General features: G+C 40.6%; 2 protein-coding genes across 2 annotated transcripts in view; one reads left to right on the top strand and one right to left on the bottom strand.

Annotated features, from left to right (window-relative positions):
- Positions 1-23,774, top strand: part of CUNH6orf201 (chromosome unknown C6orf201 homolog) — a 34,880-nt gene that overhangs the window by 6,789 nt on the left and 4,317 nt on the right. Inside the window, exons 2-3 of the mRNA XM_028763135.1 lie at positions 1,243-1,441; positions 15,962-16,184. Coding sequence (XP_028618968.1) covers positions 1,243-1,441; positions 15,962-16,184 — 422 coding nt within the window. The remainder of the gene's footprint in view (positions 1-1,242; positions 1,442-15,961; positions 16,185-23,774) is intronic.
- LOC114617561 (enoyl-CoA delta isomerase 3, peroxisomal-like) overlaps positions 19,099-23,774 on the bottom strand; it is a 17,106-nt gene continuing 12,430 nt past the window's right edge. Inside the window, exons 7-9 of the mRNA XM_028763134.1 lie at positions 21,354-21,443; positions 20,438-20,581; positions 19,099-19,413 (exon numbers count right to left, since the gene is read on the bottom strand). Of these exons, the coding sequence (XP_028618967.1) occupies positions 19,258-19,413; positions 20,438-20,581; positions 21,354-21,443 (390 nt within the window). The 3' untranslated portion in view covers positions 19,099-19,257. The remainder of the gene's footprint in view (positions 19,414-20,437; positions 20,582-21,353; positions 21,444-23,774) is intronic.

Below are 23,774 nucleotides of genomic sequence, written 5' to 3'. Positions count from 1 at the left end.
ATATCAATCCCACAGCCTGGAGAATGGGCTACTAGTCTGTAGTGTGCACAGTCCTGCTTCTGGCTCCTTGCCTGTTTTTTCTTGGTGTTTGGAGTATCTTTCCAAATCTTAAAGTGACTTTGTAGATCCCCCGTCTTATGGCAAGTAATAGCCTAAAAGGCAGCTTCCCAGTGAGCCTGGACATTGCTTTCTAACTTGTCTGAATCCAGTATGACAGGACAACCCCTGCCCTGCATGAGCCATATAAAGCAGGTTTATTTTTCACAGACAGGCAGGAAGGGACAACAGAAGCCATGATGTATTGGGAGCTGGTTCCCCAGGCCAGAGAAGCTTCTCAGGATCACTGAGGTATTGACTGTGTGTGTGTCCTTTTGGCTCCATGGCTGAGGGACTCTGAAAAGCAGTCCATCATGATTTTTACACCTTGGGGTCATTTGAGTCATGGAGATAGGATATTGAACAGCATCATGTTTCCAGTTAACTAGAAGATTGGCAAAGAACTTGGGTTGTCTAGATAGCTCCCCTTTATCTCAAGTTACATTTTGACCACTCCATAGTTTCCTTGAGAACAAGTGAGAAGAAGAGAGGATCTGAGCTGGTCCAAGATCACCTGGAGAAATAACCAGCAACATCTACTCTCTGTGGAGTCGCTGTCTGACCAGAGAGGGGTGCCATTCCATTTTTGATGGCAGGGTGTAAACCTCTGGAATCACCTCATCCTCTCAAGGTAGTTCCACCATTCTGGCATTCTAACTGCTGCTCACCACCGAGAGAATTCCAGCAGTAGGAAACACAGGTCCAAATCCCAAGTCTCTATTATTGAGTCTCCAAATGCAGAATAGTTCTTAGGCAAAATAGCAGGAAGATGGTGTTCCAAATTAGGAGCAAGATGCATAATAATAATAATAATAATAATAATTGTGTTATAACTTATTATTAATTTGCAAACTATACATAAGGAATCAACAACATTTACATGCTAGTCCTAGCATACGTAATGCTGGCATTTATAGTCAATGCATCTCTTAGACTAAGATTTAAGTAATATTGCTGGGACAAGGGGATGGCAGAACTAAGAAGGAATTACTAAGTTGGAAAACTAGAGCTGCAGGATGTACCTAACACACAGGAAGCTCTGAGTTCTATCCTCAGCACCATGTACACACATAAACACATTTCAGAAACGTGTTAATTCTGGGGTGGAAATAAACACTGAATTCTGTTAATACATTCTACCTCCAGGTGAGAAGCCTGAATTCTCTGGCCTAGAAAAGATCTTAGCAAGACATCAGTTGCCAAAAGAGATTAGTCTATCCCCAAAGCCAAGCCATATGCCCTCATGGAAAAGAAAAATAATCAACAATATTAGTGGCAACTGGAAGAAATGTCACCTGTGGCAGAAAAGCACCTATGAGCCACCCATGGGAACCATCGTTGCCAGGTAGGTATTTGAATTTTGCTTCTATGCTTATGTTTACAGAACAGAATGAATGATCACAAGCAGAAACTCTTCATCTTCCCCCCCCCCCAAAAAAAAGATTTAATGTGGTCTTTGTGAAACATGGAGGACAAGGAACAGGCTTTGCCTTACATAAGAGCACACTGCCTCTATTTTCACACATGCCAAGTTACTGAAAGAAGCTCTCAGTACAGGGACACTTCTAGAAATGGTAGAACAGTGTGTTACCTTACCTACTGCCTTCTGCTCCAGTGAGCAGAGATCTGCAAGGTTGGAATAGGTTTGCTGTAGAGGAAGCCACCAACTAAATGCTACCATTACCATGACCAAAGACTAGACTCTTGGCTTTATCCACAGTCTGCCAGATTTTTACACTGGGAAAGGAAGAGCCATTGCAAGGATGGAACAGGATAGATTTAGGTGCTCTCAGGCCTACATGGAAGCAGGTGGAAGCTAGAGACCTGCTGGAAGCTCTTGTAGTTAACACAAGTGAGGAATAGCTGGCCTCAGGCTATGAGAGAAAGGAGATGATGTGCTCCAAGTCTTAAGCATTGGTTACTCAGCAAACTACCTTATTTGGTACATTTCTCTGTTAACGCCAGACAGATGTCATGTTCCTTCTTGCTGCTTTTCTATTACCAACTATAATATCCAAGATGATATCTGTGCTTTACACATTGTAGACATTCAAAGACTGTTAACAGGTTGACAGAAGAGAAGCAGACTCCTGTCTGATCTTAAGATGATCGCATACAGGGAGAGGACTAGCTCATGAATTTGCTTATTCTACACACTTCCTTTGGGCTCATCATCTGTACTGGATGGTTTGTGTGTCAACTTGACACAAGCTTTAGTAATCACAGAAAAAGGAACCTCCCTTGAGATTCAGCTATAAGGCATTTTTTCAATTAGTGATCAAGGAAGGAGGGCCCATTGTGGGTGGTGCCATTCCTGGGCTGGTAATCTTGGGTTCTATAAGAAAACAAGTTGAGCAAGCCAGGAGAAGCAAGCCAGTAACATCCCTCCATGGCCTCTGCATCAGCTTCTGCTTCCTTACCTACTTGAGTTCTAGTCCGACTTCCTTTGGTGATGAACACCAATGTGAAAATGTAAGCTGAATAAACCTTTTCCTCCCCAACTTGCTTCTTCATGATGTTTTGTGCACATAGAAACCCTGACGAAGACATTATCCTAGCTAACAAATGTTCCTGTCTACCTGTCCCCTCATGTCTCCAGCTGGATTTAAAAATCTATAGACAGTGAGATTATGTCTCTTAGTAACATCAGAAGCTATATCCATCAGGTCTCACCAATATGACTGCCCAAATGTGAGCTGAACAAAGGTGACACCAATGGACATGCCAAAGTGGGCAGAGAAAAGCACACAAGGCTTCACCCCTATATAAAGAATTTTAGGCAAGTGAGGAAAGCTGGGGCTGGGAGAAGTGGCTTTCTTCAGGGAAAATCACATCAATTGGTTGTCCAAAGTCAAATTGCCAGTCCTGAAAGCATACATACAAGGAACATTATACAGTTGGACTAGGTTACATTTAGGACATATATGTGCATACATATATGTATGCAATAACAATTAGTGAAAAAAAGAGAGGCCATAAATGTAAAGGTATATAGGAGGGTTTGAGGGAGTAAAAGCAAGAGAGATAGGTTGTAATTAATTATCATGTCAAAAAAGTCATAGCTAAAGAAAGCAAAGTTCATGTTGTAAGGAAAAGGTGGTCATTAGAGCAACGGCATTTTTCAGGACAGTGAAGTGATGCTGAGATTTTCAAGGATAAAAGTTATTTTAAAATATTCAAATTAATATTATGTAGCCATGTTTAGAGGACGATTTTTTAAACAAATTTCAGCATCATAAAAGGTTGCTTTAGGCTACGATGTTTTCACATGGTGTGACGTGTTTACTTAACAACGTACTATGGCCTATGAAAATATAGCTTGAGTATCAGCATCCAAATGTGGACACCCATCTTTACATATTTCCTTCTACCAGCGAGCATCTGCTCTCTGTGAAAGTGCAGACTGTTTTGATCATTTGTGGGTTTTTGTTTGTTTGTTTAGGGCTGTGGCCTCTGAGAAACGAAAGCTCATATAGAAATAAGAACATCAAAGTTCAGCTAGTGACAGAGGGTACATCAACAAGAGGTGGAGGGAGAATTGGGCAGAGGGGGAAAAACCAGCTCTGCTGAAAAATAACTCTCAAAGAATCTAAAAGAAGTCTAACAAGGATGTGGGCTGCTTCGCAGGATTCAATTGTGAATCCTGTTTCTGCCATGACTCTGGATGCCAGAGGCAATGTGCTGGATTGCCCTATCTTCAGGTAACAGGACCATCTAGACAGTCAACAAGTCTATCACTTTCAATCGCTTGTGACTTAACTGGTGCCCTTGAGATCACCCATGCTTTAAGGAAGCCTAGCTGCCCCTGAAGAATATTGTCAAGAAGAACAGCATTCTTGTCTGAATGTTGATTGCAGTACTGCGAGCTCCTGCCCTTGTCCATCTGTAAAATAAGATCTCATCTTGTGGCTTTATGCTAGAAAAACTGGCTGGTATGATTGGATTTTGACAGATATAAAGTACAGTGAGAATGTGTACTTTAATATATGTACATATTAGACTGATCCAACCATAGAAACCTTGAACTTAACACTGGCAAAATTATGTTTAGTATTTAGCATCATATCTTCACTTGCACAGAGATGGCAAGGCCTTTAATAAGGACTTAATCCACTTTCTATTGCTGTTGCAGAGTACTTGAGACTGGGTAACTTATGAAGAAAATAACTCCATTTAGACTCATGGTTCTAAATGATAGAAAGTCCAAGATAGCCAGTGTAATGTAGGGTCTAGATAGAAAGTCCTTCTCTCTGGTAAGGGCATGACACTGCTTTAAAACATGGCATTAGTTGGCAAGGCAAATAGAGATGTGGAAGAGAGGGAGAAAAAAATGAGATATGCTTTCTTTGTAATATCCTCCTATTTGTGTGTGTGTGAATATGTGAGTATATATAGACCAGAGACCATTGTCAGATGTCTTCCTTAATCACTCTCCAGCTTATTTTTGAGATAGAGTCTCTCATAAACCTGTATTCACTATATTAGCTAGACTGGCTGGTCAGGGAGCCCAGGGACCAGCCTGTTTCCATATCCCCAGCACTGCGATTATAGATGTTGGCCACAGACAGCTTGTATGTGGGTGCTCGGAATTGAATTTGGATCTCTTTATTCTTGCACAGCAAACACTTTATTAATGGAGACATCGTCTCAACCTGTAATAAACTAATTTGTCCTATTAGGATGAGAGATAACATATTCCTGTCAGATGGGCATTAATCCCTCTTATGAATGGCCTCACCCATATGGCATGGAGAATCAAGGTTCTAACTTATGACTTTGCATTGAACACAGTCAAGTCAAAACACATAGTGACTGTAGTCATAGGGTCAGACCCTACATCACACTGGCTTCTGACAAAAATTCTTCCATTTTGCTATGTAAATAAAACAGCAGTTCCCAAAGCCATACCATGCTGAAAAACAGATTTTCTAAGCATCTAGAGTCACAGATGGTAGTGTATTATCTCTGTTGGAGAACTTGGCAGGATGCCAGACCCAACTTTTTATAACATTGTAAATCCTTTCTGGAAACTGCATGTAAATTATAATTACTTGTAAACTGCATTTATTGGCTCAATATGTCATACTCACGGGCTCTGGAGCTCATTTTTCTTTTTCTTTTTAACGTGCAACAAAGGAATCTTGGATAGATGATGGGTGAACGATCCACACAGGGACTTTAGAATTTTACGTTCTAAAATATATTTTATTAAAACAACACAGTAATAGCCAGAGATAAGGGCCTGGTAGTAGGTAGCAGGATTGATTCTGCTCCCCCTCTGATGTAGACAGTTGGAGTTAAACTTTGCATGGCACCAGCCCCAAAGAAGCAATGGGTACGCCATCCATCTGAAATAAAAACTTCTGGTTTCTTAAGAAAGTCAGTTATGTCAAAGGATATTTTGCTGGGGCACACAGGTGAAAGGATGTCCTGCTAAGGCAGACACATGGAAGAATGGTTTTCTGAAGCAGACACCGATGAAAGGATGTTTTGCTATAGCAAACATGTGAAAGGATGCATAATGTTTAGAACGAGTATAAATATGACCCCACAGACAGTAGGAGCTCAAGCACTGGTTTGTTTGGCTCCACCTTGCTATTCTTCGCTGATGGTGCATGCATGTATTGGTTCACCTTACACTGCATTAAGCTTTGCTTGTGGTGTTACAGAGAGAAAATCACCAAAGAACTTCTCTGGAGGTTCCTGTGGCTTCTTGCCACTTTCAAGGACTCAGGGCAGTTGATGAGCTTTGCAGTTTCTTCTGGATTGGACTGCCCCTGCTGGTTCATGTGTGGTGTCTTCTGAGTGGACTTGTCTGTAGCAGCTGATTTATTAGTGGTAATTGCTTGAATAGACTGGACTGTTGCGTATTGGTCTTTTGCTAGAGGACTGGTGTGATGGTTTGTATATGCTTGGCCCAGGGAGTAGCACTATTAGAAGGTATGGCCCTGTTAGAGTAGGTGTGGCCTTGTTGGAGTAGGTGTGTCACTGTGGGTGTGGGCTTTAAGACCCTCATCCTAGCTGACTGCAAGCCAGGATTCTGCTAGCAGCCTTCAGACGAAGATGTAGAACGCTCAGCTCCTCCTGCACCATGCTGCCTGGATGCTGCCATGTTCCTGCCTTGATAATAGTGGACTGACCCTCTGAATGTGTAAGCTAGTCCCAATTAGATGTTGTCCTCATAAGAGTTGCCTTGGTAATGGTATCTGTTCACAGCAGTAAAACTCTAATACAACTGGATGGTTGATATCCTGACAATGAAGATAGGATTTGACCCGAAAGAACTATTTCTAAATAGGTCTACTTCGGGCTTTTCCTAAAACTTTTCTTTTCCACTACCTCTGGTGGGTGGTGGGCTAGAGGAGAGGTTTAACGCTCATAAAAGTAGGTTGAGAAAAATGTATGCCTACATCCATCTCTACCATACACATATACAGCATTTACCATGGTGAACTGTAAGAACATGTTTGTTTGCTACTCCAACCTAAGCTCCCACCTGGTTGCTGAATAGGCATTCAAGACAATGTTTATGTTGTTTACTACAAATGGATTCAAGACAAATAAAAAAATCTAAGTAATGACCTACAGCCAGGTTACATGCTTATTAAATGGTACAGGTCAGCTTGGCACAGTATATAGTACCAATTGTTTGTTTCAACATATGTCTGTCTAGGTGTTGTTATGAAAGTATTACTCAGATGAGATTTGCATTCAAATCAGTAGTCATTGAGAAGAGATGATTGTTTTCCGTAGTGTGGTAGGCCTGTCATTCAGTTGGTTTAACACACTAATAGAAAAGACTAAGATCCCATAAAAGGGTGGAATTCTAGCCTCAGGTTAAGCTTTGGTTCCAGACTGCAAGGCGAACTCCCACTCGATTTTCCAGCTTGCTTACTAACACCATAAATGAGCAACTTGTCAGCTCCAATAATCTTCCAAACTAGTTCCATATACATATGAATGAGCATTATGTTCTCATGTACGGTCATTTGCTGCTAAACCCTAGAGATACATTCTGAAAAATGCACTGGGTCCCAAGCAATCAATCTCATTACTGTGCAAACACTGCGGTTACACAAGCCTAGAATGTATCTCAACCCCTGGATGTGACCTCTTGATGCAATAAAAGAAGGAGTGACAAATGAATCGAAGTCAGCACACAAGTGCCTCCTGCATACTCATGTCTATCACATAATGGTTCATAATGTCCAGGTGCCCATCAGCAGATGGATGTGTGAAAAGTGTGTTGAATGTATAAAGTGGACTTCTCCTTAATCATAAAGAGTGAAATTATGTTGTTTAAGGGAAATCGGATGGATCTGGAGATCATCATGTTAAGCAAAACAAGTCAGGGGCCGAAACACATGAATTTCATATTGTTCTATTGCTGTGATAAAATATTCCAATAAACAACAGGGGGAGGGAAGGCGTTATTTGGCTTATACTTCCAGGACGTTATCAATCATTGAGGAAGGGCAGGGCAGGAATTCAAGGCAGGAATCTGGAGACAAAATTATAGAGAAATGCTGTTTGCTGTCTTGCTCTCCTGTTTGCTCCCTCTCAGGTTGATGGTTTGCTACCATTCTTATAAAGAACAGGACTATCTGCCTAAGGGATGATGCTTCTCACAGTAGTCTGTACCTTCCTACTTCAATTAATAAGATAACAACCCACAGACATGCCAATCTGATCAAGGTGATTGAGGTTCTCTTTCCAGGTGTCTCTAGATTGTGTCAAGTTGACCATAAAACTAGCCAGCATACATGTTTTCTTTTATGTGGGAAATTGTCCAAGAGGAGACAAACAAGTGAAAGGGGGACTATAATGGATATAAAAGAATCTAGGATGGGGGATAAAAAGGAGAAATAAAAGAGGTGAACATTGCCAGAAGTGGTGCTGCACACCTTTAGTCAGTATTTGGGAGACAGAGACAGATGAGTGTGTGTGAGTTTAAGGTCAGCTTTGTCTACATAGAAAGTTCCAGAGCAGTCAGGGTTACATAGTGAGAGCCTGTCACAAAAGACAGACAAAAAAAAAAAGTGAACAAGATGAAGGTGATCATATGCTCATATGAAAATACTGCAAAGCAGTTCATATGTAAGCATGTGTCCTAGTTAGGTTTCTACTACTATGAAGAGATGCTGTCTTAGGGTTTTTATTCCTGCACAAAATATCATGACAAAGAAACAAGTTGGGGAGGAAAGGGTTTATTCAGTTTACACATTCACATTGCTGTTCATCACCAAAGGAAGTCAGGTCTGGAATTCGCACAGGGCAGGAACCAGGAGCTGATGCAGAGACCATGGAGGGATGTTACTTACTGGCTTGCTTTCCTGGCTTGCTCAGTCTGCTTTCTTATAGAACCCAAGACTACCAGCTCGGGGATGGCACCACCCACAATGGGCCCTCTCCCATCAATCACTAATTGAGAAAATGCCTTACAGCTGGGTCTCATGGAGGCATTTCCTCAGGGGGAGGCTCCTTTCTCTGTGATAAGTCCAGCTTGTGTCAAGTTGACACAGAAAACCAGCCAGTACAGACACCATGACAAGGTAACTCATATAAAGGCAAACATTTAATTGGGGCTGGCTTGCAGTTCTAGAGGTTTAGGCCATTATCATCATAGCAAAAATCATGGCAGCGTCCAGGCAGACATGATGCTGGAGAAACCAAGAATTCTACATCTTGATCCAAAGGCAGCAAGGAGCAGACTGGCTCTTCCACCCTGGGCAGAGCTTTAAGCATAGGACCTCAAGGGCCACCCCCACAGTGACACATTTCCTTCAACAAGGCCACACCTATTCTAACAAAGACACACCTCCTAATAGTGTTGGTTCCTGTGGTCCAAGCATTTAAACACATGAGTCTTGAGGGCTAAATCTATTCAAACCGCTACAGCATCCTACCCAGAAACAGGCAGGAAACACAGTATTATAAAGCAGCTACATATCAGCAGATCTACAGCAATGCTTTTGAAAAAATAGAAGTACATTCTAGTATGTACTGCTCATAATTTTATGTGCTATGTATCATTGGCTGCATAGTAGAGTTTTTTTTTTTCACCTACCTCAAAACAAACTCATGGTTCACTGCATTGTAACTTTAGAATAGCTATAATCTCACTAGGACACTTTCAGTTTCCTTGTGATCTTACCATCATTTTACCTGTGGTGCATCATGGACTGTTATTAGGTGATGACTGTGTGTATCTATGTACAGGTACTGGATACAGGCATAGATGGATGTCATTCTCTATTTCTACAAGAAATCCTTTCACATACCATAAACTCAGAATTTGTGTAGTTACATCTGTGCTTAAGTGGAGTTGTTTTATAGTCTCAGAAGAATGGTCTCACTATGGAAATTAACAGATTAAGCAAAATTACCCGAGGAGGGGGAACTGAGCATTGCTTAAAGGAGGAAGTCAAGACTGTTACCATGCTATCTTTCTCTCACTGGAAACAGTCATTGGGTCAGATGCTGGGAGAGGAGGTAAGTAAAGCCTTGGTAAAGTCTTATAGGTGCTTGAGGTCTGCGTCAGGTATTTCTAGGTTCTTGGCCTCTTATTCAAGAAGTTGAAATGAAGGTTCACATGGATTTTATTTTTGAAAAGCTATTCAGTGGGTCCAAATACATTGCAAAAGAGCAATGTATTAGTGAAAGGCTTCAATTAATCTTTGGGACTCTCCTTTTTAGGGCTCAAGAGAAGGAGGAGTTTGGTTACTAAGGGCTGTACTGAATGTTCCTCTATTGTGGTTGATATATTAGGTCATATAATTGTTTTTCTACTGTGCATGTGGCATCCTATAGTGCATCTGATTTTAATTATAAACACACCCAACTATGCATAGGCATTGGATAATAAATACATTCTCTCTCTAAATTTACTTGAGGATATAGTTTTTGCCTTGCTGCATATGGAACTAAAACTAATTTAGGCTAGACCAGACTATCAATCCTATGGAACTAAATACATTGGGAATATATATTTGAAAAGAAACTATGTTAGATTGATGTTAAGGGAGGAGAAACCTATTCTATTGTTTAGAGAGACATGCATATGTAGTCTAAAGCAGGTAGGGGTCCAAAGTTGCTGGATGCATTGTTCAGAGAGGGTGTGTGTGCACAGTATGTGTGGCAAAGGAGTGGGTCATCCAAGTGCATTATTAGAAGAAGGGGGTTGGGCTGGAGAGATGACTCAGTGACTAAGAGCTGAAAATGCTCTTGCTGAGGACTCTGCTTCAGTTCCCAGTACACACATGTTACAATCATCTATAATTTCAGTTCCGGGGAATCCAATACCCTCTTCTGACATCCCAATCCTAGACATGGGAAAAACACTCATATGTATAAAATAAGTACATCTTCGAAAAGGAGGAGGAAGAGAAAGAAGAGGAAGGGGATGAGGAGTTGTCCATAACCCAGTTCAGGCAGAGTTCCAGACTATTAAACTATCCCTTTTGCTTGCCTGCACAGTCACACTGTGCCTGCTGGAACCTCAAAAGACTACTTGAGTTGTCACCTCAGGAGTGGGGCCCAGATCCTGCCATTTTTAGAATGTTCTCTTGGTGAAGAGAATTTGTAGCCAGGAATGATAGCCATTGAACCCCTTCTAAGTCAGGAGACAAGACACTGAAGCCATCTTGTTGTGATGTGTAGGGTTTGCCATTTTCAACATTTCAAGAACAATCACATAGTACTAGGCAGATGCCAGCTGCCAGACTGCAGAGAAAGCAGGTCCTGGAGAAAAAAATGCTTGTCTGCTCTCAAAGTCTCTGATGAGAGTGAAAGGATCCTGCAAGAGAGAGAAATAATCCAAGAAGGAAACCTAGTCATGGAGCCCTGACTCTAAGAAAATAAACTTGGAACCAAAACTGGGGAAGGAAAATTGATGAAAATCTCCAAGGACCAAACCTCAAGGAAATGCACCTGAAATCATGGTGTAGAAGCCATAAAACAATCCATGTCAGAAGATAGGAAAATGGATATTTTTTTGTGAGTAGTATCATAATGCACACAGAATTAGACTATAAAATTTAAATATATAGAGATAACTGATTTCATTTCTTTTGGACAAATGCCCACAAGTGAGATTGCTGGGTCATAAAATTCCCTATGGATTATTCAGGGGCATTTTTATTTCTATTTTTATTCCTTTACCCCTTATTTTATTGTAAAAATTAAGATCTCCAGTACAATGTGGCAGAAGTATGCATCCTTGATATTTCTTTTTCTCATTCTGAGGTGGAAAATCAATAAAATGTCCTCTATAAATCTCTGTAGATTCCCTTTAGTAGTTCAGGAAATTCTCTACTGTTGCTGTCTGTGTAATTGTTATCATGACTCAGTGCATTTGTCCAGTGCTTTCCCTCTGTCTATTGAATTAGTCATATCTTCCAATTTTCTTGTTAGTGATTTTATAAAGATGTTTTAACTACAGTAAAATCTATAAAGCTTTAAATTTGTTGTTGAAGCATGTCTTTGTGTACAGACCAGTGGCCCTGAGTACATTCACACCAATATTCTGTCACCACCACTTACCATCCCTTGAGTCACCAACTGAAGCTCTATATGCATAAAATAACAATAACCTAGTTCCATATCTTTATGGCACTTGGCAACCTTTTTTTTTTTCAATCTATGAATTTTCCCATCCAACATGTTTCAGGAAAGTAGAATTATATGTGTCCCTTTAGGTTTGGCTATTTCACTTGGCATCGTGAATTCATCTTGTAACATGTGTCAGACTTTCCTCCCATTTTAATGTTAATAGCATTCCATTCTATGCACAGATCACACTTTAGCCACCATTCATCTTGTGGTCTATACACATGGTACGTCTCCGATGTTGAGGGTTACAGGCACATGTGGTCCTGCCCAGCTTTTATGTGTGTATTGAATAGGCTTACACATCAAGTGCTCTTGCCCACTGAGAAATCTCTCCAACCCTTTGCAGCCATTTTCAATGTGACTTTTTGATTGATTTGACTTGTTACAAATGCTTGGTTTCCATGGCTCTTATGATGCTCAGTCTATGGCTGGCTCTACATTGGATATTTATGGTAGAACAGGAGCTTGGAACTTCCTCTTTATTTTCCCCTGTGCATGTGTGCGTGTGTGTGCATGCGTGTGTGTACACCCATTTTGCTATACACACACACACACACACACGCATGCATGCACGAACACACACACTGGTTTTCCTAACATTTTCACACCTCTATATCTTTGCACGTTACTTTGCTCCTCATGGTAATGTTTATGCCTCTATTTTCTACACTCACTGACTCACTAGGCAGCCCAGACTGGCCTGCAAACTTGGGATCCTCCTGCCTCTGCTTCCTGAGTGCTGAGATCACAGATGTATGCCACTGTGCCTGGCTTCATTGATTTCTTCCTCTGTCATCTACAGTTGGCCAGTGAATCCCTTCAGTGAATTCGTTTTTCAGGTTTTTCCATTTGAGATTTTCTACTTGGCTTTATTTTTAATCAGCTGAAAGTCCATATGTAGACAAGTGTGGTTTTCCTGGCCTTCTGCAAACATCTAGAAGATCAGCTTTGTCTATGTGTTCAGTAATCTTAGGATTGACACACCTCATTCTTTTCATTGAGACTAGTCAAACTTTCACATGCCCAATGAGTCAGCCCATGTCATGGACACTGTGACTATAGCATTGCACAGCCGTGTTGGGTCTTGTTACACTCATTTGGAGGATTGCTTTAGCAAGTAACCAACTTGGTTTGATTCAGACAAGTAGCTCATTCTTGATTTCCTTGAGTGATAGTGACAATACCACTTTGATTTTCCAAGCCTTTGCTACATTTGATTGCTGTTGCCATGTTCACGAATCTGAGACTTGGCATTTCAAGCCCAGAATTAAGGAAAGTTCTTTTTTTAAAAAACAAAAAACAGTAGATTCCCCTCTGGCAATGGCAAAGATGCACCTTATTGGTGATGCTGTTCTTGTATCAGTCAGGGCAGAGCAGATGAAAGTCCTATGTACATCTTAGCTTGATGTCTGGCTTGATGGCTATGGTGGTTTGAATAGGTTTGGCCTCCATAGATTTACGTGTTTGAATGCTTGGCCCATGGGTGAGTGGCACTATTAGAAGGTATGTCTTTATTGGAGTAGGTATGGCTTTTGGAAGAAGTGTGTCATTGTTGGTGCAGGCTCTGAAGACTCCTATGCTCAAACTCCACCCAGTGTGGAATCCAGTCTTCTCTTAGCTGCCTGTAGATCAAGATGGAGAACTCTCAACTTCTTCTCTAGCATCATGTCTGTCTGGATGCTGCCATGCTTTCTGATATGATAATGATAATGGCAGAAACCTATGAAACTGTAAGCCAGTCACAATTAAATGTTTTGTTTTGCTTTGTTTTTGTTTGTTTTTATGAGTTGCCTTGGTCATGGTGTCTCTTCACAGCAAGGACACCTTAAGATAGTAGTCAAAGCCATTTTTTTTTTACCTAGGACACATAAAAATCAAATCAAATCTAAGCAGTATAGCATGGGAAGAGGACGACAGAGATCTTTGATCTGCCATGCCACAAGGTGCATAGGGAAAGACATCCACAGACTTGCACTCCACTGCTGGGTAGACCAGGCAGGCCATAGGCACATAAAGCCACGCCTACCACCAGGCAGCACATCATAAGAGGAGGAAGGCAGAGACCTGCATGACACCCATAGACCTGCCCTCCAAAACACAGCACAGGCAGGCCACAGTTACCCGCTTGCCGCCATGCTTCCTGACGAGATGATAATTAAACTATTAAGCCGCCCTAATTAAATGTTGTCTTTATAAGAATTGCTTGGTCATGATGTCATTTCACAACAGTAAATCCCTAAGACAGTTTGTATGTTTTTAACTTGGGGGGGAAGGTTGCAAGGGAAAGGGACAGATATGAGGGAACCGGGAGATGAGCGGGACTGGGGTGCACAATGTGAAACTCACAAAGACCCAATAAAAATTTTTTAAAAACAGACATTTTTCCCCTTCTGTGTATGGATGGCTAGCCTACATGAATATCTGTGAATCACCTGTGTGACTGCTTGGATGCTCGGGAGCTGACATCACAGAACTTGACAACACAGATAGGTGTGAGCTGCCACACAGCTGATGGGAATTGAACCTGGGTACTTGGGAAGAAGAGTCAGCCAGTGCTCTTAATCACAGAACCATCTCTCCAACCCTTCCTGATCTACTCCCAATTTAAAGATCCTCATCTTGTGTCTTTCCATATTTTCTACAGAGATTTTGGCTGTAGTGAAGAGGAGGTTTGGACAATAGTTGGCTTCTGGGGTGTGGCAGTACCGGATTCTGCCTGGGTTTTTAAGTGAATTTTTTGGCACTTCAGAGTCATTTCACTCTAGATAAGCTCCACTCTCTCAGTGTTATAACCTCAACCTGTGAAAACAGCAGCATCAATCTCATCCTTAATCTATGACATCACTTTCAAGGGATAAAATACGATGGACACAGGCACTAGTAACTTGTCAATAAACATTAATGGTTACGTCTGTTCACATCCATAAAACTGAACACTGTGTACTAATAATAATGGGATAAAAATTAAGGCAGAAAAACGTACAGGTTTTAATATGTTAGCTACTGAGAAACTTGTGAATGAAAAAAATTAATGGCATTTAACTATTTTACATCTTTTTGAGATAATATAATTACATTATTTTTCCTTTTCTTTCTCCCTTTAAAACCCGCCTTCTACTCTTCTACTCTTTTTCAAATTCAAATTCATGGCACATATATATATATGTATATGTATATATACATATATATATATATATGTATGTATGTATATACACACACACACACACACACACACACATATATAATTTTAGACATATTTAAGCACAGCACAATTTGGAAAAAAAATTCCTGGTGATAAATAGCACAATCCTGTGTGCATAGTAAAGTTTAAGACATGACTACACCAAAACTCTTTGTACAAGTGACATCTTCCATAAAGATAGATTCTGTAGACAGACTGAAACAATCAACCTCAAGGAAAAGGTTTGGGGAAGATCAAGTGTGGCCTAGGCTGCACAGATAGTTCAAGGGTCACCAGGCATTAAAGATGTCAACTCTCAGCCTTCTGGGCAGATTATAGATCTCTTTCTTTGAAATGACAACCATGTGTGTTTAACATTCCTGGTTCCCCTAATCCTTATTCCTGAGCACAAGAACCTACAGGCCTCTTACAGTGATATTTATATATTCCTAAATACATGTTTTATGTACATGTTTTCAGGGCTGACCATTTGGTAATAGATAACGAATTGGCTTGCTCTTCCTTGGGGAAGACTATCTCTCCCTTTTGGCTTTCCTTAGTTGCCTGTAGTTCTTTGTCTAGGATTGAGACCTCCTGGGCTTCCCCTTACACCTTAGTATGTCTGTGGTCATCCTTGTTCAGAGTTTTAGGCAGCCACGTTAGTGAGACTTCATGGGTTTATGTAGCTTCTGACATTTCTAGAAGAGACAATCTCACAGAAAATTCCCTGTTCCTCTGGCTCTTACAAGCTTTCTACCCGCGAAACCCCAAGCCTTAGCAAGAGCTGGGTTGTAAATGCATCTGTTGGGACAGGGCTCCACAACACTGCATTTTTTAAACAATCAGTTGTGGTTTTCTATAATGGTCTTCACCAGAAAAAGCATTTAAAAAAGCAAAATACCGATTTTGTAGGCTTCAGAAAGCTCATCAAAGGCCTTGCCAAGTTAGAACATTGTTCTCCCATGAAATGATGCACTTTCCCTTCTTGCCTCTTGAGTATGTTGGGGTGTATGTTGGGGAAAGGGTGGCAATGACTATTCTTATTTGTTTTCCTCTCATTTTCTCCCTTGCCAGGTGGACCAAAAAGAATTTGCAACCCACGGAGGACCTCAAATCAGTCATTCAAAGACTGACAGCACTTGGCCCAATCATCTCAGTCACTCCTTGTGGACGACAAAGTGCTGTCGTGGTGTTCAGAGATGTCACCTCTGCTTGTAAGGCTGTGAGTGCTTTTCAGTCCATGTCGGGAGGCTCAATGTTCCAGTGCTCATGGCAGCATCGATTCATGACAAAAAATGTAAGACTTCTTATTGCCAAAAAAACTAAGTTTTTTCAGATTATAATTATATAATTTTCCCCTCCCTTTCCTCTTTCTAATCCCTCCCTTACATTGCTTCTCATCCCTCTCAAATTCATGACCTCTTTTTGTTTTTGTTTTTGCACACTATATATATATATATATATATATATATATATATATATATATATATAACATTATATAATATATACACATACATCATATATATACAATATATACTGTTCGTGTATATATATTTGTGTGTGTGTAAACACATAAATGCAACCTCCTCAGTCTGTATAATGTTCCTCATATGTGTATGATATTAGGGCTGAGTTCTTGATATTGGATAACCAATTGGGAAGACCCACTCTCAACGATTCCCAGTTGTCTTTAGTTCTGTCTAAGGCTGAGGCTCGTAAGTCTTTCCCCTTCCATCTTAGCATGCCCATTGGTGTTCGGGGCTTGTTTAGGCAGCCATGTTGATGAACTGACATGGACGTAGCCTCTTTGACACTTCTAGGAGACACACGCTCACAGCCAATTTCCTTTTCCTCTGCTTTTTACAATCTTTCCAACTCCCCCACCCCCTGCTCTTCTGCAATTATTCATGAGCTTTAGATACAGGAATTGTTTTGTGGATGTATCACTTCAGCAATAGAGACTTAGTATTGGTATCACATGGCCTCTTGCTCTCTACATTTTGAACAATTCTGGTTTTCAGTGATTGGTGTCTGTCTGTTGCAAAGAGAATGGTCTTTGATGATGTGTGAGAACTACAATTATTTGTGAGTATAAGGGTAAATATTTAGAATGTACTTAGGAGTTACTCTGCTTAATAACATGGCAATTGTAGGTTCACCTCTAAGATCCATGGCTTCACTAGCCTTGGGTAGATAGTATTTCCTAGTACCCATCATGTTTTTTCTCTTGTTAAATGGGTCTTCAGTCTAATTAGAGAGCTGTTGAATACTGCCAAAGTATGTGTACAACTATTGTACTCCTGGTGTTATTATGCAAGGCTAGTCATTGTTAAGGTTCATATGCATCCACAGCTAGGTAGACATCATGTTTCCTCCTCTCCCTTGGAAGCTTTCATGGCACCTTTTGGTACCATGAAAGTTAGTCTTCATGGAGACAACTTTCAGATCATATGTAGCTTGGGTCTTCTGGGCCCTGTGTTTGAAGTACATGGTGTCTTTAACAGTAGGGAATCATCCTTCAACTTCTGGGGAAAACCAAGGGCAACCACATGTATGAAATGTTAATGGTATATTATTATCACTCCTTATGACCTTTCAGACATGCTTACTATTATTTTACCCTCCTCTCTTGTCACTGTCCTCCATCCCTTCCTAATCAGAGCCCTTCATTTTCCGTTTCTCCATTCAAATCATGTGTACCTTATATGCTCCTACTGGGCCCCCGGTGTTCCCCTTTTACTTTCCTGGTTTCTATAGTTACTCCAGGTTATATACTCACATCTGAAAACTTGAAGCTAGGAACCACATGTGATATCTATGTCTCTAGGTCTGGGTTTTGCCTGCAAAGTTCATGATTTTATTTTTCTTTGTGGCTGAATAGCATTCCATAGTATGCATGTGCCATATTTTAATTATCCACTGCTAATTGAAGAACATATAGATTGTTTTGTGGTTTAAATGGGAATGGCCCTCCAAGGATTCATATATTTGAATGCTTGGTCCACATTTGGTGGAACTATTTTGAAAGGATTAAGAGGTGACACCTTGTTGGAAGATTTGAAAAGCCTATGACAGGTTCAATACCACACCCCTCTCTCTAACTTGCAGACCAGGGTATAAGCTCTTAGCTACTGCTACAGTGTAATGCCTGTCTATCTGCTGTCATGCTCCCTATCATGGTGACTATGGAGTCACCCTCTGAAACACTAAGCAAGCTCCCAATTAAATGCTTTCTTTTAGACACTGCCTTGGTCGTGGTTGTCTCTTCACAGCAATAGAAAAGTAGCTGTGACGGGTTGTTTCCATTTCCCAGCCACTGTGAATAGGGCAGCAATGAACATGGCTGAGTATCTGTGCAATAGGATATGGAGACCTTTGGGCATTTGCTGAGGAGTGGTAAAGCTGAGTCATATGGTAGCTTTATTAGTCTTCTGAGGGCTCTCCACACTGATTTCCAGATGGTTTGAAATAGTTTTTTGAGGTCCCATTTGTCAACTGTTGGCCTCAATTACTGGGCAAATGGGGTCTTATTCAGAAAGTCCTTCCCTATGCCTATGTCATCTATAGCACTACCTGTGTTCTCTTCCAGCATTCTCAGTGTTCCAGGATCCAGTCTTTGGTCCATTTGGTGTCAGTTTTTATGAAAGGTGATAGGTACAGGTCTAATTTCATTCTTCTCCAAGTGGTCATCCAGGCTTTCCAGCTCCATTTGTTGAAGATGCTGTCTTTTCTCAAGTGTATGTTTTTGGCACATTTGTCAAATATTAGCAGGCTATAGTTACATGTACTCATGTTTGATTTTGTTCTAGTGGTTAACATGTATTTTTTGTACTAGTCCCAAATTGCTTTTATCACTTTGGCTCTGTGGTATATTTTGAGGTCTGAAATGGTAATTTCTATGGCACTGCTCTTTTTGTACAGGCTCGTTTTGGTTATACTGGGGTCTCTTGTGGATCCATACGGATTTTAAGAAATAGTTTTTATGATGAACTAAATGAGGATTTTGACTGGAACAACATTGAATCTACAGATGGGTTTTGGTAGAATAGTCATTGTTATAGTATTAATTCTACCAATTCATGACCATAGGTTGTCTTTCCATTTTCTAGTGTTTTTCTCTATCTCTTTTAGAGATTTAAAGCTTCCATTGTAGAGTTCTATCACCCTTTGGGTTAGGTCAATCCTAGCTATCCTGCATAGATACTTAAGGCGTGTTTTATAGAAGTTTTTATTGGTCATAATTGAGGCTCTCTTGTAACTGCTGTGCTGGGAATGAAACGGGGCACAGAAGAGTGTGCATAGTCCAAACATCTGAAACCAGAACTCACAGCACATCCTTCCTCTGAGAAGTCTAGCCACTCTGACAGTCTTCACAGCTTTGCCTTTCTGGACATGAAGTTCATGAGTGCATTTGTGCACTCCTCTGACATCCCCCTTTCCTGGGCTACAGAACACTCTTCAGCATTAACAGTATGTAGCTTTTCTTTTTCATGTTTTCTGATTAACTCTCTGGAAACTCTCATCGCCTGATGAAACAGAAGTGACAATAATGTCAAAAGTTATTCAGACAGTAATGATATTACGATATTACATTATTCCTTTTTGTTTTTGAGGCAGGGTCTCAGTATGTGACCTTGGCCAGTCAGGAGCACACTGTGTAGACCAGGCTGGCTCCAAACTCATAGAGATCCACCTTCCTCTCCTTGTCAAGTGTTGGGCTTAAAGGTGTACATGTCTATTCCTGGCAAATTCTACTTTTTTAAAATGTTTATTTGTGTGTATGGGTGTTTTGTCTGCTTCTGTGTCTGTACACTATGCGCATGCTGTGCCTACAGTGGCCAGAAGAGTAATGGTTCTGGAGTTACAGATGGTGAGCTACTCTGTGAATGCTAGAAATTAAATATGGTTCTCTGGAATAGCAGCTGGTGCTCTTGGCTGCTCAGCCATTGGGTGCTCAGCCATCTGTCCAACCCTCAAGATATATGTTATTATTTACTTCCTCTGCTTTAATAAACAGATCTTGTTAAATCTTTGTGAGACATATGTAATAGGACACACTGCTTCCCAACTAGTAGCGATCACTACAGTGAGTGTGAGGCAGGTCTGTCATTGTACCTTCTAAACAGCCCCATATGGATACAAAAGCCCCTGCTTCCAGAATCACATACTCAACAGCAAGAATGTAAGAGCTGCTAGATGCCACATACACAAACGGAAGTGCTATAGAGAGGATCTCCTAAGTATAGACAGCCTCCTCACCTCCCACCTGAGTTCCAAAGTAAAAGAGCTGGGTGTCTACTGGCATCCTCCTGGGGTCATTCCCATGAAGGACCTCCCCTTTGCCTTTGTAGCATAGAATGAAATGTCTATCTGGTAAGTTCTTTCAAAAATCAAATTCCTAACATAATAGTAATTTTAAACTCCAAATCCAGAAGTGCTTTAAGCCACCTAGAGATTGGTCATGTCTTGTTAGAATGTGTTCTCCTGAGACACATTTTCCCCTTTGGAAATAGTTTTCCTGGTCCCCAAAAGTAAAACCCAGATACTAACGTTTGTTGGGAGCTTCGCATATGTTTTCAGCCTGGTCCAGACTTCTGTCTCAAAGGTGCTTTCAGGGAAAACTTCAGTGACAAGGCCTTGAGCACAAGCCTCTCTTGCTGTGAGCTTCTTCCCAAAGAGAAGCATCTCAGCTGCCTGCAACGCAAAGCAAGATGTGACCCCCTAGCTTCATAAAGCAAAGCTTCGGTTGACTTCAGAAGAGCCATCTTTTGGGAGACACAGATGTACTCATGGCTCCCGGGGCTGCTTATCTACTGCAGAAATAGGGAAGCTGATGGCCTTACTGGACAAGGGTCTGCAAACAGCTGAGATCATAACTGTTTTTTTTTCCTTGAGGGGCCAGAAGGGAAACAGCAAGAATGGGAAGCCCAGGACAGAAATGAACTGAACCCCTAGTAGCTATGGTTTTCTGTTTGTACTGTAAATGATAACAAGGTGGGATGGGATGGAGGTGTGGAGAAAAATTATGGCCACAGGGTTAATTTGGGAATATTCAAAAGTCCCTTGTCTGGCTGTTTTTCCTAGTGTTGAGCTCTAAGCATATGACTGAAGAGGTACAGGGGTGGCTTCTATTACAGTTTTTATAGAAATATAAAAACTGAGGCTGATGAGCAAATGTCTCTACAGCTACAATTTCTCTTTTAGAAACATAAACACATTCCAAGGTCTTGTGCTGCCACCAGCGCTCCAGCTCTAGGTCAGCAGCTGTCAGACACTGTCCCTGCAGGAGGAATTACAGAGAATGTCCCGGATCCTTCCCTTACCTCAGATAGCCCCTTAGCCTGGTTCCTCCTTGTCATAGAACAAGTAATCATCCTTTAAGCTTTGCCCAAGGAAAGAAGACAGAGTACAGGATTGCCTTGACAACAAAGATGACACACTACATTTTAAGTTTATTCTAAGTTACCTTTGCTGAGCCCATTATCTTCGGAAAAGTGTAAGAGGAGCAGGCTTCCACAGTCTGGCCTAGATGGGTGAATGGAGTATGGAACGTAGCCTAGTTGAGGTGGGGTAAGAAAAGGAAATCATTTTTGAGTGATTATTTTAACTTTACAATTTGTGTATGTGAGTACGCATGCGCACACATGCGCATATGTAGCCTAGACTCTCACCATTCCTACTACAGCCTCTCAAGTGCTAGAATTAACAGGAATGGATTACTATGCCATCTCACTGTCCTTCTCTTTATACTTCCTTTTATTTTAGGTGCATGGCTGTTTTGCCTGCATGTACTTTAGTGCACCACATATATGCAGTGACCAAGGAGGCCATAAGAAGGCGCCAGATCCCCTGTGGCTGGAGTTACAGATAGATGGTTGTGAGGCACCATGGGAATGCTCAGAATTGAACCCAGATCCTCTAGAGGAGTAGCCAACTCTCTGTGGTAGTTCACGAGTGTGAAAGGATAAAGATATTTAAACTAATATTATGTATTATTCTGTATATATATAATTCACTTACTGTGTTTTATCGTTATATTATAAAAAGAAAACTATATAGTCATCACCAACTCCATTATCTTCTAACTGGAAAGTCCCCTTATGGCCTCTGGGGGCAATCCTTTCTTTCTATTGTCTACACGCATCCCTATCTTCTCTCTATCCCTGCTACTTCTCCCTGTTCTAGAATATTACACTCATGGAATCCTATATTCAACAGACCTTTGCTCCTTGCTCCTGTCACTTAGGTTTGGGAGTCACCCAGGAGGTGGTGGGTGCTAGTAGCCTTTTTGTTGTTGCTGTTACTGTTGCTGTGTGGTTGTGTCATCATTTTCTGATCTACATGCACCGTTTCCCCTTTTGTGGCCATTATCAGTTAAGAGCCATAGACTTGCTGGATATAATACATACAATCACCACTTGTCAATAATACCTCAATGAAACTGACAAACAAATTTTTTTCCTATTGAGTAAAAAAAGTAGTTGTGAATACTTCTGTTCAGGTGTCCTGTTGGATGTACACTTTCTTTCTTTAAATAATTTTTTAAAGATATTTATTTTATGTATGTGAGTACCTTACAGATGGTTGTGAGCCACCATGTGGTTCCTGGGAACTGAACTCAGGACCTCTGGAAGAACAGCCAGTGCTCTTAACTGCTGAGCTAGCTCTCCAACCCAGATATACACTCTCAATTCTCATGGGTAACTACCTCCGAGTGGAATCACTGGTTGTGAGAAATGTATGTGCTTTTCTTAAAGAAGTTGCTGACCTCTTCCCCAGAGGGACTGCCATGGACACCCCACACTGAGGAAGAAGAGCCTGCTGGCTCCATGTCTTTGCTCAGCTTACTGGCCTACTCACATCACTATGTGCACGGTGGTGCCTCCTATTTCAGTTTATATGACCTTTATGATATCACTATGATATCGTTATGACTAATGATGATTAGAATATTTTTGTATACTTAATAGTCATGGGAATAGCATCTTTAGTGAAACATGCTAGTATGTTTCCCACTATTTTTAAAGTTGAATTATTTGCCTTCTTTTTCTCGAATTCCTTACAGACACAGGTTACAAGTAAGTATCATAGAAAGAATTTTTTGCTGTCTGTGGCTTATGTTTCCCTTTAAATAAAAATAATATTTGGATAAAGCGTCTTGCTGTCTAGCACAGTCTTAGAACAGTTCTTTGGCCTCAGTCTCCCAGAAGAGTACTGGAATTACAGGTATAAGCAGCCATACCCCACTGGCTTCTTTTCTGCATGGGGAGGGGTAGAGGTAAGGAAGGGTGTAGAAGAGCATCTCACGTACAATGGACTTGAGCTTGCTATGTGGCCAAAGATGCCCAACTCCTGAGCCTGTATCCTCTCTACTTCCTGAGTACTAGGATTGCTCCCATATACCATTATAGACAGCATCTACATCCAGTTCAAATATACTACATCTATCTATCTATCATCTATTATCTATCTATCTATCTATCTATCTATCTATCTATCTATCTATCTATTATCTATCTATCTATCTATCTATCTATCTATTATCTATCTATCTATCTATCTATCATCTATCTACCTATCTATCTATCTATCATCTATCTATTATCTATCTATCATCTATCTACTATCTATCTATCTATCATCTATCTATCATCTATCTATCATCTATCTATCTATCTATTATCTATCTATCTATCTATCTATTATCTATCTATCTACCTACTATCTATCTATCTATCTATCATCTATCATCTATCTATCTATCTATCATCTATCTACTATCTATCATCTATCTATCTATTATCTATTATCTATCTATTATCTATCTATCTATCATCTATTATCTATCTATCTATCATCTATCTACCTACTATCTATCTATCTATCT

This window comes from Grammomys surdaster, unplaced genomic scaffold (assembly GCF_004785775.1).
Source record: "Grammomys surdaster isolate TR1022 unplaced genomic scaffold, NIH_TR_1.0 137, whole genome shotgun sequence".
Taxonomy (NCBI): domain Eukaryota; kingdom Metazoa; phylum Chordata; class Mammalia; order Rodentia; family Muridae; genus Grammomys; species Grammomys surdaster.
Note: the sequence above shows the minus strand (reverse complement) of the source record. Positions and strands in the feature narration are given on the sequence as shown.